At 34.4% G+C, this 12,500-nt stretch overlaps 1 protein-coding gene across 1 annotated transcript; it reads right to left on the bottom strand.

The window, feature by feature from the left end:
- Nucleotides 1-687: 687 nt before the first annotated feature.
- On the bottom strand, nucleotides 688-2,118 carry LOC137650987 (uncharacterized). The gene is made up of 2 exons (XM_068384126.1): nucleotides 1,809-2,118; nucleotides 688-1,406 (listed from the first exon to the last, which is right to left on the bottom strand). Exons 1-2 carry the CDS (start codon nucleotides 2,101-2,103, stop codon nucleotides 688-690), a joined length of 1,014 nt encoding a protein of 337 aa, XP_068240227.1. The 5' UTR covers nucleotides 2,104-2,118.
- Nucleotides 2,119-12,500: the final 10,382 nt, after the last annotated feature.

Genomic DNA, 12,500 nt, shown 5'->3' with positions numbered 1-12,500 from the left:
AATATACATCAGAAGATCAATATCTCTATCCCGCTGTTCCGAAGTTTCCTGCATGTACTTCGGAAGAAGGTTTTTAATAGTTTGGTGAACTCTTTCTAGAGCACCGTTACTTTGAGGATGATAAGCAGAAGCATATATGTTATGAATATTGAATTCTCTCATAGCTTATTGAAAAAGCTTACTAGTGAAGTCTGTGCCTCTATCACATTGCAATGTCTTTGGAAATCCATAGGTTGTGAAAATTTTGACAAGTTGACCAATTATAGTTTTTGCATTTATATTTTTTATTGGCACTGCTATGGGATATCTCGTTGTTGGGCAAAGAACAGTAAGTAAATACTCATTACCTTGCTTAGTCCTAGGCATTGGGCCAACACAGTCTATGATAATCCTCTCAAAGGGAAACTTTGGTACGGATATGGGCTGAAGAGGAGCTGGTGGAAGTCTCTCATTAGGTTTGCCAGTAGTCTGGCAATGATGACATGCTTTAATAAATTGTTGAATGTCCTTCTTCATCCCAGGCCAGAAGAAGTCATCAGCTAAGGTAGAGTAAGTCTTGTTGACCCCAAAGTGGTTCACATGAGAGTGGGCTAATTCAAGAAGAGCTGGAACTAGAGAGAGTGGTAGAACCAATTGATGACAGTCAAACTGTGTTGTGGTTGCTGGTGCTTTGGAGGACCTAAAATGTCAAAAAAGCAAATCATTATCAAGATAAAAGTAATGAGTTTTGGGATGATCATCTGGCTCTGCAACTTTCTTCCAAAGATCCTTAAGAACAGGATCTTTATTTTGCAAGTCCTTGAAATTTGATTTGGTCATATTTATAAGGTCTAATGTCTTCTCTACTCTATTTCCACTCTCTATAACAATTGGTTTAATTGATGTCATTTGAATAACAGCATTATTTAATTTATTTGATTCATTTTCTATAAGAATATACGGATCAGAAACTACTGCATTAACAATGGCCCCTGCAAGATCATTACCAATTGAAAGCTGGATAGATGAACTAGGCAAAGGATCTCGTGAAACTGCAATTAAAACATTACCTTGATAGTAAGGACACTGTAAATTCACCTCTGCCAAAGGCATGGATTTGGTGGTACTGAGGTCCGAAACAGTAACATACTCATGTCTCAGTTTGAAGTCCTGTGAAGGCAGAGCTACCACACTTTGGGAGGATCCTGTATCTCGTAAGCAAGTAACTGGAATACCATTCACGGTGCCTTTACAAGTAAAAGGTTTGAAGACGTCCCCATCAAGTTCTTGAGCAGCAACATGAAAAGTTTTCTTATTATCCTTCCTATTAGGGTTCGGAGAATTCTTTCCAACATCAGACTTCTTGCACGAAGGATTAGGACAGTTCTCTATGTGATGCCCTTCCTGCTTACAGTAGGAACAATATGCTGTGGATGATTGAGAAAAAGTAGACTTATTAAATGGTTTAAATGTTTTATGAATCAAGTAGTAATCATCAGCTAAACTGGCTGCTTTCAACAAGTTGGTTTCTCCCTTTTCAAGAATGAAAGTAGCAATGTTACTTTGCAATTTCCTAATAAACTCTTCCATTAGAATAAGATTTTTTAAGGATTCAAAATCTGAAACACCTGTCTTTTGCAACCATTTTGTAAATTGCCTAACTTTGTCATTGCAAAATTCAACAAAAGTTTGTGAAGGCATTTTGTAAAAGTGCCGGAACTGTTGCCGATAACTTTCAGCTGTGATGGCATAAGCATCTAAAACTGCCTTTTTAATCACATCATACTCCTTTACTTCAACCATCTGAGAGATTACATATGCTGCCTTACCTTTGAACTGATTTCTGACAACCATTACCCATTGCTCCTGAGGCCACTTCAAGGTTTTAGCAGTGTCTTCGAACGTTGTAAAGAATACCTCTGGGTCCTTTTCATCAAAATCAGGAAGCAGCTTTTTAGCTTTGAGTATGTCGAACTTACTGGGTATTTCTCCATCAGTTTTCAGCTTAATCTGTATATTTGCTGACTTCTGTTCTTTTTGTATCTCTAGTTCAGCCAATTTACACTTGTGTTCATACTCTAATGCCAATAGTTGCTGTTGCTTTTGAAGTTCTAGTGCAGCCATTTTCTGTTGTTCTTTATGCAATTGTAATTGAAGACGCAACTGTTCTATTTTCAGATCTATTCCAGGGGTGTCATATCTCCAGTAAGGGAGCGCAACTCATCGATGTCCTCATCATCATCTTTGAAGATTCCCTCATCTATGAAAAATTGCAGGATTTTATCAATAATGACAGCTTTCACATATTTTGGATCGACCTCAAGATCACATCTCTGGGCTACAGACAATAATTCCTGTTTCTTGGCATAACGTAAATTAGAAATTTCTCGTTTTATATCGTTCATAAACTTCTCCAAATTAAACGACATTCTGAAGGATTACCAAAAGTAATGTTAATAGAGAGATTATATCAATGCTTTGTATTCACACTAAGTTATGCCATTAATTTAAATATACACACATTTGACACCAAAAATAAGCTAAATGTCAGTCAAAAATAATGAAGTTTACAACAATTTCTAAAGACAATTTTAAAGAGACCGCAAATAGAATACACAGTCTGAAAATGGATTAACTGAAATTGGATGGCCAACATAAAGGCCGAGATCTATTAGTGATCGAAGGTCCCACGATAGCACACAAACATGATATCTAGATTAGCACAATATGCATGTAAGAAGTAGTTTATGGCAGAAGAGAACCTTGATTTTGGCTCGTAAAATAAGGCGGGAGAAGAAGGCTAAGCATAGCACAGAACCCAACCAATTAATATTTGATTACTAGTCTATCCTTTATTTTAGAGATACCGATTTTGAGTGAGAACCATTCAGCGTACGTGTGATATGAAATGCTGGATTGGATTGGCAAGAAAACAAAAAAAAAACATCAATAAAAATACAAATCACTTTCATAAACAATGCTCTTGAGTTTCTTTATACTTTAATAGTCACAAACAAAAAGACTAGATCAATCCCGGACAGGCCCCCACTTATGACGGGCTCGAGTGAACCTTACCTGGTGGCTAGGTTTGGGGATGTTATTGGTCCGTAATCACTCAAGTTATCCCTCATAAATTTAAAATATCACCACCAACAAAAATATTATTCTTTTTGTCTGCTTCACTTGTTGTTTTAACCACTTTTAATTACCTCTCCAATCCAGCAGGATCTTAATTAAACACTAAAGACAATCCGTAATTTAATACTAAAATAAATAAACTTAAATTCCAATATAATTACTTTCACACGTAATATCACAAAACACAAAAACAATTATAATAAACAAAAGAAAGATGTTTTCAACACTGCACTGAATAGTTCTCTAAAGAAAAACACAAATTACAAGTGCAAAGAAGGCTAAGGAATGCAAATATCTGTATGACCAAGTTAAGGAAAAGAAACCAAGGATAATGTAGAATAGTTAACATAACTGATAATAGATGGCGTTGAACATTAAACACCCGATAATATCATATTTACACTAATAATTTTTTACAGTTTTTTCTAATAATTATGACGTTCCGTCATAATATATATACATATATATCCAAATTTATATATATATATATATATATATATATATATATATATATATATATATATATATATATATATATATATATATATATATATATATATATATATATATATAATTACTTCTTTTTAAGAACGATGGGGAGATGCATCCCACCATCAACCCCCCCGATCCATCTCTTGGTATACCTATGCAAAGAATAGTCGTGTCTAGATAATAAGAAATGTAATATTCATGGCAAAGCACTTGCGCACATCGGTGATATCTATCCTTCTAGGTATGCCTGGGTTTACTGGGTATCCCTTGGGCTCCTCGGATACTCCTTTCCAAATACTTCTGTGGGCTTTTGCTGGTACTCAACTCTGTCCCTCCATTCGGAACACTTCTGCAGGAACTCATCAGGTCATATACTTTTGAACTGCAGGAATCCTGAAGAAGGAGAGCTTAACGACTTACATTTTCACGATACCAAAAACTCTCAGCGCAACTCAACGACCAAACACAAAAAATCATTCGCAGCGATGGCTGATTATTCTCTCTCTCTCTCTCTCTCTCTCTCTCTCTCTCTCTCTCTCTCTCTCTCTCTCTCTCTCTCTCTGTATTGAACGACCACTATTTAAACTTCAAGACAAAAACGACTCATAACTTATTTAAAAATTTGGTAAACATATATTGATATTTTTTTCTAGAATAATCACATATGACTCTTAATCTGCCCTGTTACCACAGTCACAATTGCTCCTAAGTAAAATTTCTTCAAGCAATTGCATAAAAAAAGAAAAAGAAAACCTTAATTTTCTAAAGTTAATAAGGTACAAAACGATCCCATCTTTTCACTCGGCAATCTAATTAAGACAATGACATCTAACCTAAAATTCGTTTTTGGGCTTAGAAAAATACTAAGTCTCTTTTGCCGAGCATTCCACAGACTAGCAGATATAACTCTGACATGATCAGACGCATATGTCATTCCCCTGCCTCACTCTTCCTTGAATCTCCCTCTCCTTTGTTCATTCTGTGACATCTCTAACGGCGCCATTGCGCACTTCCACGCTCTTTCTCTGTCAATCATTTTTATCTCTCTCTCTCTCTCTCTCTCTCTCTCTCTCTCTCTCTCTCTCTCTCTCTCTCTCTCTCTCTCTCCTCTTTTGGTCTTGCCCGCTTGCACTCTCGTCTCACGAATCTTTCTATCTCATTATATATCTATTTCTCCCCTTTCTTCTACACATATGATTCTATCCTATTTACGTAATTCTTCATAAACATGGTAGTATACTTCCTGACATCTGACTGTCATTTTCCTTAACTCATAAAATTTTCCACAAATGACAACATTTACCACACTCTCGGCTCTATGTTTAACAAACCTCTTTATGACAACCAGCTTAACTTCTCAATTTTTTTTTTTTTTTTTTTTTTTTTTTTTTAATGCAGGTCATACGGTAGTTAACATTCTTCATAATTTTTTAACTAATCTCGTCACATTTGACCTTACTAAATAACCAACTCAATAATCATAGAATGAACGTGAAATAAATATAACTACTCAGAACGATAACATCACACTCCTAAAGTATATATTTTATACAAACAAGGCATCTTAAAATAATGAAACCATGAAAATATGTCTTAAAGAAATCACGAAAGTATAAGAAAGAATAACCAAAAATCATCAAACTCAGAACAACTAAACTAAAAAAAAAAAAAAAAAAAAAAAAAACGAATCCTTAAAATATAAATCTTACTTCAAAACCATTCATACAAATAACAGGCTCATACTCCTTCTTCAAACATAGGGTCAATCTTCTTTACATATACTTATTTACCTTTCTGTATTTGAAATTCAACTTCTAATGTTCAATCGCATTTCTTTACATAATAATTGTTTACAAAATGTTGTACACATCAATGACAGTCCCCTTTTCTTTTAACATTAGTTACTTAAATTTACATAAATCAGAAATCCAACTAACTAATCTCTTGATACTGTCATTAAGCACACATATTGTCTGAGAATACTCTAATTTCACCAGAAATCTTGACAAATTACGTACTTACATATAGACTAACACGAATCACCTCTCTCACCCTCTTCTCCAATTGTAATCTGACAAAAAAATATCTTTACTTGTTTAGCAGATAATAAATAATTAATGACATACATTGTTTCAATTACTTATACTTATTATCTAACTCAAAGTTTATTCTAACCAAAAAGATTCCCTAACCACATGTTCTTTTTACTCAATAATATATGTTAATCAGCAAAGTTCATACTTCAATTCCCTACGTATCTTAATTTTTGAATTATCAGTTATGTTCCCATTCCTTACTTTCTGTGTCTCAGCAAATCACGGTCTCTGCTTGGCCAATCTGTTTTGTAATCATGTGGTCTCTGATGGTTTATGGTTATATATCATCTAGTGCTTGTTTACAACTGTTACTTATAGGTCGCTAAATGTTATTAGATGGCTAACCCTGTTTTTCCAACAAAACAATACATGACCAATTGTGGGCACCACTGTTTACTGAATTTCAGCATCTGCCATAATTATTAGTCATCATTACGTCATAGCTATCTATTTATTACTATGTCACACATATCTGTTTATTATTACATAATACATATATCTTTATTACTATGCTATACATATATGTTTATTACTACGTCATACCTATATGTTTATTACTATGCCATACACATGTTTATTACTATGTCATACACATGTGTTCTTACACACAAACCAAATTAATGCGCGGATCATCATACTCAATTGAAATCACAAAAACTTACCTGCCAATTTTTGTCACTGTCCGCTCCTATACCTAAGTTTTAAAGAAAAGAATACACTTAAGCAAGCCTTTTAACTCCCTCTTCACCACGATGCTAGATAACACCTTCCTATAGTCTATCCTGTTCGTAATACTAGGCAGGTAGTTAATTTTAATACCCAGGCCTTCTCCATCATAAGGCTCAATACTGCACAGTATTCTAAAAGTTTTATTCCAGCTGTTACCTTGGTAACCGCTGGAATTACACCATTATTACTCAACGCCCTTTTTTTCCAAAATCTTACAAAGCATTCGTCAACTATAATAACTACAGATTTTTGTACCACGTTACTTAACTTACTCTATGTTATTGATTACTGCAGGTTGCCGTAGGTCCTTCCTCCTACAGTTGCTGTCTTGGAACTCTTCTAATGTTCCGGGCTGCCCTTGGCATTCGTGGTGCAACATATCTGATAGAGCACCAGTTGCTATTGATTCGACGACGAGGATCTCCTTTTTGAAGGCGTTTGCTAGCACCCTAATTGCTTCTGATGACCAGCTCATTAAAAGGGCCCTGGCTCGCCATTTCGGATGGTGAGTCACGATGCTGTTGCTCTTGTGACAGGAAACCAAACAGGTCAGCAATCGTGGGCTTGTCGTCTCCATTTCCCACAGGGACATTAACGTGTTTTCCTTTCGGAGACGATAATGTTTCCTTACGGAAGGCTCCTCCTCAATTTCTTTTACTGGTGATTGTTTCCTCAGGCCTCTGCTGTACAGGAACGCCCATCTCGGCAGAAGTGTGTTAGTGTCCTTTCCCTGATGGTTCTCCTTGGGCAAAGGTTTACTCAATACCTCCAGGCTGTTGTTACCGACATCAGCATAAGAATTTTCTTCCTAATTCTTTCTAGTGACATCATTTGATTCCACATTTTCTTTTTTTCTTTTTTTTTTTTTTTTTTTTTTTTTGTCATTCACTGCTTACTTAGATAGCCTTTTTTCAGTTTTTTTTCTTCTTCTCGAGATATGGGCCTCTTGCTTCACGTTTGTACTTGTTCCCCTAATCATATTCTTCTTCTTCTTCTTATTTCACCGTTTTTCCATTTCCTGCTTCAGTTTATTTTCGGTAGTTCTTGCATTATGTATTTCTAATTTTTACAAACTTGTTTTTATGGTGCTTCTCCCAAACGTAAAGCGACCACATTTGTGGCACAACTTTGATGGCAATCCAAATCAATAATTAGAAGCGGGGGAGGTAGATTACTTTTACATTGTAAATCATATTATTTTTTTATATTAATAAATAAAAAAATGACTTACATTCTCTTCGAAATAAATGTCTTCAATTATCCAATTTTTGTTCTAGGACTCCCGTATGATTTCAAATTATATCGATTTTAAGTTCTCAGAAATTGCTGATAATAACTTGAAAAGTCCGAAAGATTATTAAGACAAACTTAAAGAGAAAGGACACAGAGGGGAACAGCTAAGTCAATGACAATATTGAATTACAAAAAGGATAGGAGTAGGCGGTTTTTTTCAAGAGTCGATTCCAGCCGTGTCTAAAAGTAGTTTAGCTTGGCTTTGCCTACTGACTTCTACCCTATTATTATTATTATTATTATTATTATTATTATTATTATTATTATTATTATTATTTGATAAGCTGCTGCCCTAGTTGGAAAAGCAGGATGCTATAAGCCCAGGGGGCCCAACAGGAAAAATAGCCCAGTGAGGAAGGAAACAAGGTAAATTAAAATATTTTAAGAACAGTCTTCTTCGGCTATTAGTATTCTTTTCCCCATTCGTATGGAGTATCATGGTTTCCTTCTTTTGAAGGACTTTGCTTTGTCCTTTGGGGTGAACTGTATTCCCGACCGAATTCCCTGCCTATAATAGCATAGACCAATAACAACATTAAAATGAGTATTTCTTATATAAACTATGAAAAACTTTAACAAATCACGACGAGGAAAAATCATAGAGAATAGTGTGGCCGAGTGTACCCTCAAGCAAGAGAACTCCAATCCAAGACAGCGGAAGACCATGGTACAGAGTCTATAGCATTACCCAAGAATAGGGAACAATGGTTTGATTTTGGAGTCTCCTTTTCCTAGAAAAAAAAACTGTTTACCATAGCTAAAGAATTTCTTCTACCCTTAATAAGAGGAAAGTAGCCACTGAACAATTACAGTGCAGTAGTTAACCTCTGTTGTGGAGACAAACTGTTTGGTAATCTCAATGTTGTCAGGTGGATGAGGATAGAGGAAAATCTGTAAAGAATAGGTCAGACGATTCGGTGTATGTGTATGCAAAATAAAAGTGAACCGTAACCAAAGAGAAGGATGCAGTATAGTACTGTCTGGACAGTCAAAGGACCCCACGACTCTTTAGCGGTAGTATTTCAACGGATTGCAGGTTCCCTAGCCAACCTACTACTCATTACACTTGTCTTTTCAGTTGTTCTGATTGGAGCGCTCCTTGCTGAGGGTTTCGAGGGCCTCATACGTCTAAGTAGTAGTGACAGGTGATGCAACTCCATCCAGCCATTTCTTGTTTCCTTCCATCCCCTTTCCCTGGTGTTACTTGTCGATATACAACATGGGCTTTCAACATTTGCGCTGAGTTAGCAAATTGATGAAACCAGTAAATAACTTCAGCAAACTATCTTACTAAAATCCCCTTTAATTTAACATGAGGGATCAACAAACTCATCAGTTGTTGATTCTGCTGATGTCCCTAATGGAGAAACGTACTGACTGCAGAAAAGCCTTTTCATTTTTCCCTCCGTAGCTATAATACATTTTATACTCAACACATTTCAGTCTTTTGGATTTTACAAACACACACGCATATATATATATATATATATATATATATATATATATATATATATATATATATATATATATATGTATATATATATATATATATATATATATATATATATATATATATATATACATACATATATATATATATATATATATACATACATATATATATATATATATATATATATATATATATATATATATATATATATATATATATATATATATATATATATATATATATATATATATATATATATACCAAATATTATACTCATATCTGGATCTCGATTCCCTCTTCCTCAAAATTAGAGACCTATGGGAAATCAACTCAAAGACTTAACAACTAAGCCAGAAAGAGAGATAAAAGTTGATGATAAGTCTTCCACACTAATATATGTCAAATTCATGCGTTTTGAACTAACAATTAAAATCGATCAGTCTTTACCATTGTAGTTTCTTGTTGAATTTGTTCTAGGCAATGATTGATGATAATTGTGCCTATTTAGACATGTTTCTTTTTATATTCATATAAAGTATTTAATATAATCTACCTCATTTTCCTTTCCCTGGGTTTTATTTTCTAGCCTACCAAAAGTTTTTAGCTATGAGTTGATTCACCTTTGGGTCTCTGATCACAAGATAAAATGTGGCACGTAGAGGCAAAACCTTATGAATGGGAGTTAGGAGTGTTGGTGAAAGGGTCGAAAAACGGAGATCTGGCTGCAATAATTAAATGAGAAAGATTGATGAAAAGGTGAGATATTAAGAAGTAAGGCTTGAAAAAAGATACAAGGCGTCCTGACTAAAATTTCATTTTAAGATATGTTTTACAGCAATGCGTTAAAAATAATGAAAAGAAAATAATTATGATGGATTATTTTTTCCTTTAAAATTACTTTCATTAGCGTGCACACGCCAATTTTGGGATTTTCATCTGTTACTATGAAATTCATTTATAATATGTAAATTTCATTAAGTGTGTTAATGAACATAGACAGTGCAAAGTTAATGTTACCGGAGTCCTAAGAAGTAATTTCAAGTTTACAGTGGAGTACTCTAAGGAAATCGTTCGTCGCCTATGTGATTTATCGTGTTCTTGGATTCTGTAATGCGTAGAACACTTGGAGATGGATGAAAAGGACTGGAATGGTATGGTAATGGGAATCTATTAGACCTAGATTATGCTGAGGATATCTTTACTATCAGAGCACCACAGGATTTTTAATGCGCTCTTACCAGAGTGCAAGAAATATCCCATGATATTGGGCTCACTATAAATGTAGGAAATACAGAGATAATAAAAAAAAAAAATATGCAATGGAAGAATAAAAATCCTTTGAAGGAGGAAGGTTTAATGAGGTGGAAGTATTCAAATATTTAGGAACCATTATATCTAATACAGGATCTTTAGAGATAAAGTCTGATGAAAGATTGAAAAAATCAAATCGGACAATGGCTAGTTTGATTAAGATTTAGAAATTAATTCCCCTGAAAGTACATATATAAATTGGGCTATATATTATTTTAGTGAGCTCTGTGTTACTGTATGGACATGAGTCGTGGTATGGCAATGAAACAATAATCTGAGGAATTTAATGAGATGAATACCAGGAAAGTATTATAAATTAAATAAGATTACTTGAGTGATATATGTGGATTACATCATGGTGAAGAATATGGAGAGATGGAGATAGTTATGGCCATTTCCACGTCGTTCTCAAGATATATATATATATATATATATATATATATATATATATATATATATATATATATATATATATATATATATATATATATATATCCCACTCCGAGTGGGGTACCTTAACATAGTGAATACGTATGTATATCGCAAGCAACTGCAAAATAATATTAGTTAGGACCACCTTTACTGAAGTGGTTTGCGGTAACGATCATACAAAAATATCCCACCCACATCAATCTTCAGTGGCAAACGGGGTGATGAAAACTAGCAATAAACAAGACATATATTTCACAACCCAGTCTAGTTCTCCAGTCCCCAGCGATAGTGAAACAACTGCCCAAGGTAGCAGGCAGCTTCAATCCATTGTAAGGTGTACTAAAAATCTCTGGACGAGCCGGCCACATATGGTAACTTGCAAAAGGGTGAGAGGAAATGTAAAATACAGAGTATTTCTATACAATGCTATACAATAGTGATATAAAAATGAATTAAAAATCGAAAATAATGGAACACCTTAGCCGGTACTAAATGTTTACAGAGAACTAGAGATAGCATTAAAAGGCATGAGAGGAGGCAATAGCAAAAAGGTGGCCTAAAATTAATTCAATAAGAGCTGGAAAAGATTTCATAGTAGGAAAACCTAGTGAACTCTACACCAAATGTCTGCAAGAATGCTTCTCGCCTACAATTTAGAAAATCTTTATCATTATATTAATTCACAAAAAGAGAGACACCAAAAAAACTGAGGAAAACAAAAATAGTTAAAATTATCATCTGAGGCCGAATAGGAAGACAGCTATACTTTAATCAAATAAGAGAGGAGGTAGGCTCACAGAATAATAAAGGACCAAAATACCTACGGTAAGTTAATGAAAACACCATCAATTAAATACATCCAATCTGAGTTTAAAAGGGAGAATAAAATCGGTTATCAACAAGGGGCAAGTAAGGAGATTGAAGATATTGTTCACAGTAAACTAACCAGAAGGTTACCTTCATTTAGTTATTTCTATGGTACACCGCGAATACATAATGTAGGTATCCCGCTAAGACCTATAGTAGCTAGCTGTTACACCCACAAACTTTTTTATCTACTTGGTTAGCTAACATTCTTGGCGAATTGTTGTGTACCATCTCTGATTCGCACTTAAGGTACAGTGCTCATTTCTTAGAGAAGATTAAGAAAACGGAGTGTGTGGGTCGTATGTACAGCTAGATATTGTCTCTTTGTTTACAAATGTACAACTTGACTTTGTGCTAGAAAATTTAACTAATCTTACCGATGATGACATTTTTAAACAGCCATTGCTTTTAGGTAAGTTCTGTGAACTAATTAGGATATCAGTGGAATCAACTATTTTTTAATTTGAAGGTTCCTTTTATCAGCAAAAGATGGGAGTCTTAATGGGTTCTTCCCATCCCCGGTTCTGGTGAACCTATGTATGGAGTTTTTTGAGAAGTTATATGTTTAAAAAATTACCCAGAAAAATAAAACCTGAAATTTGGGTACGGCATGTGGATGATATTTTGATTGTTCAAAAACATAATGAGGAGGCTTTTTGAAGGTTTCTAAATTTACTGGATGGCTATGTACCCTCCATAAACTTTACTGT

This window comes from Palaemon carinicauda, chromosome 12, assembly GCF_036898095.1.
Source record: "Palaemon carinicauda isolate YSFRI2023 chromosome 12, ASM3689809v2, whole genome shotgun sequence".
NCBI lineage: Eukaryota > Metazoa > Arthropoda > Malacostraca > Decapoda > Palaemonidae > Palaemon > Palaemon carinicauda.
Note: the sequence above shows the minus strand (reverse complement) of the source record. Positions and strands in the feature narration are given on the sequence as shown.

Bases quoted from the DNA above. Each gene is read 5' to 3' on its own strand.
- LOC137650987 (XM_068384126.1), bottom strand. From the start codon at position 2,103: ATGGCTGCACTAGAACTTCAAAAGCAACAGCAACTATTGGCATTAGAG. The intron at 1,407-1,808 runs GTAAGGCAGCAT...AATCATCCACAG, and splicing joins TGTCAGAAATCAGTTCAAAG to CATATTGTTCCTACTGTAAG.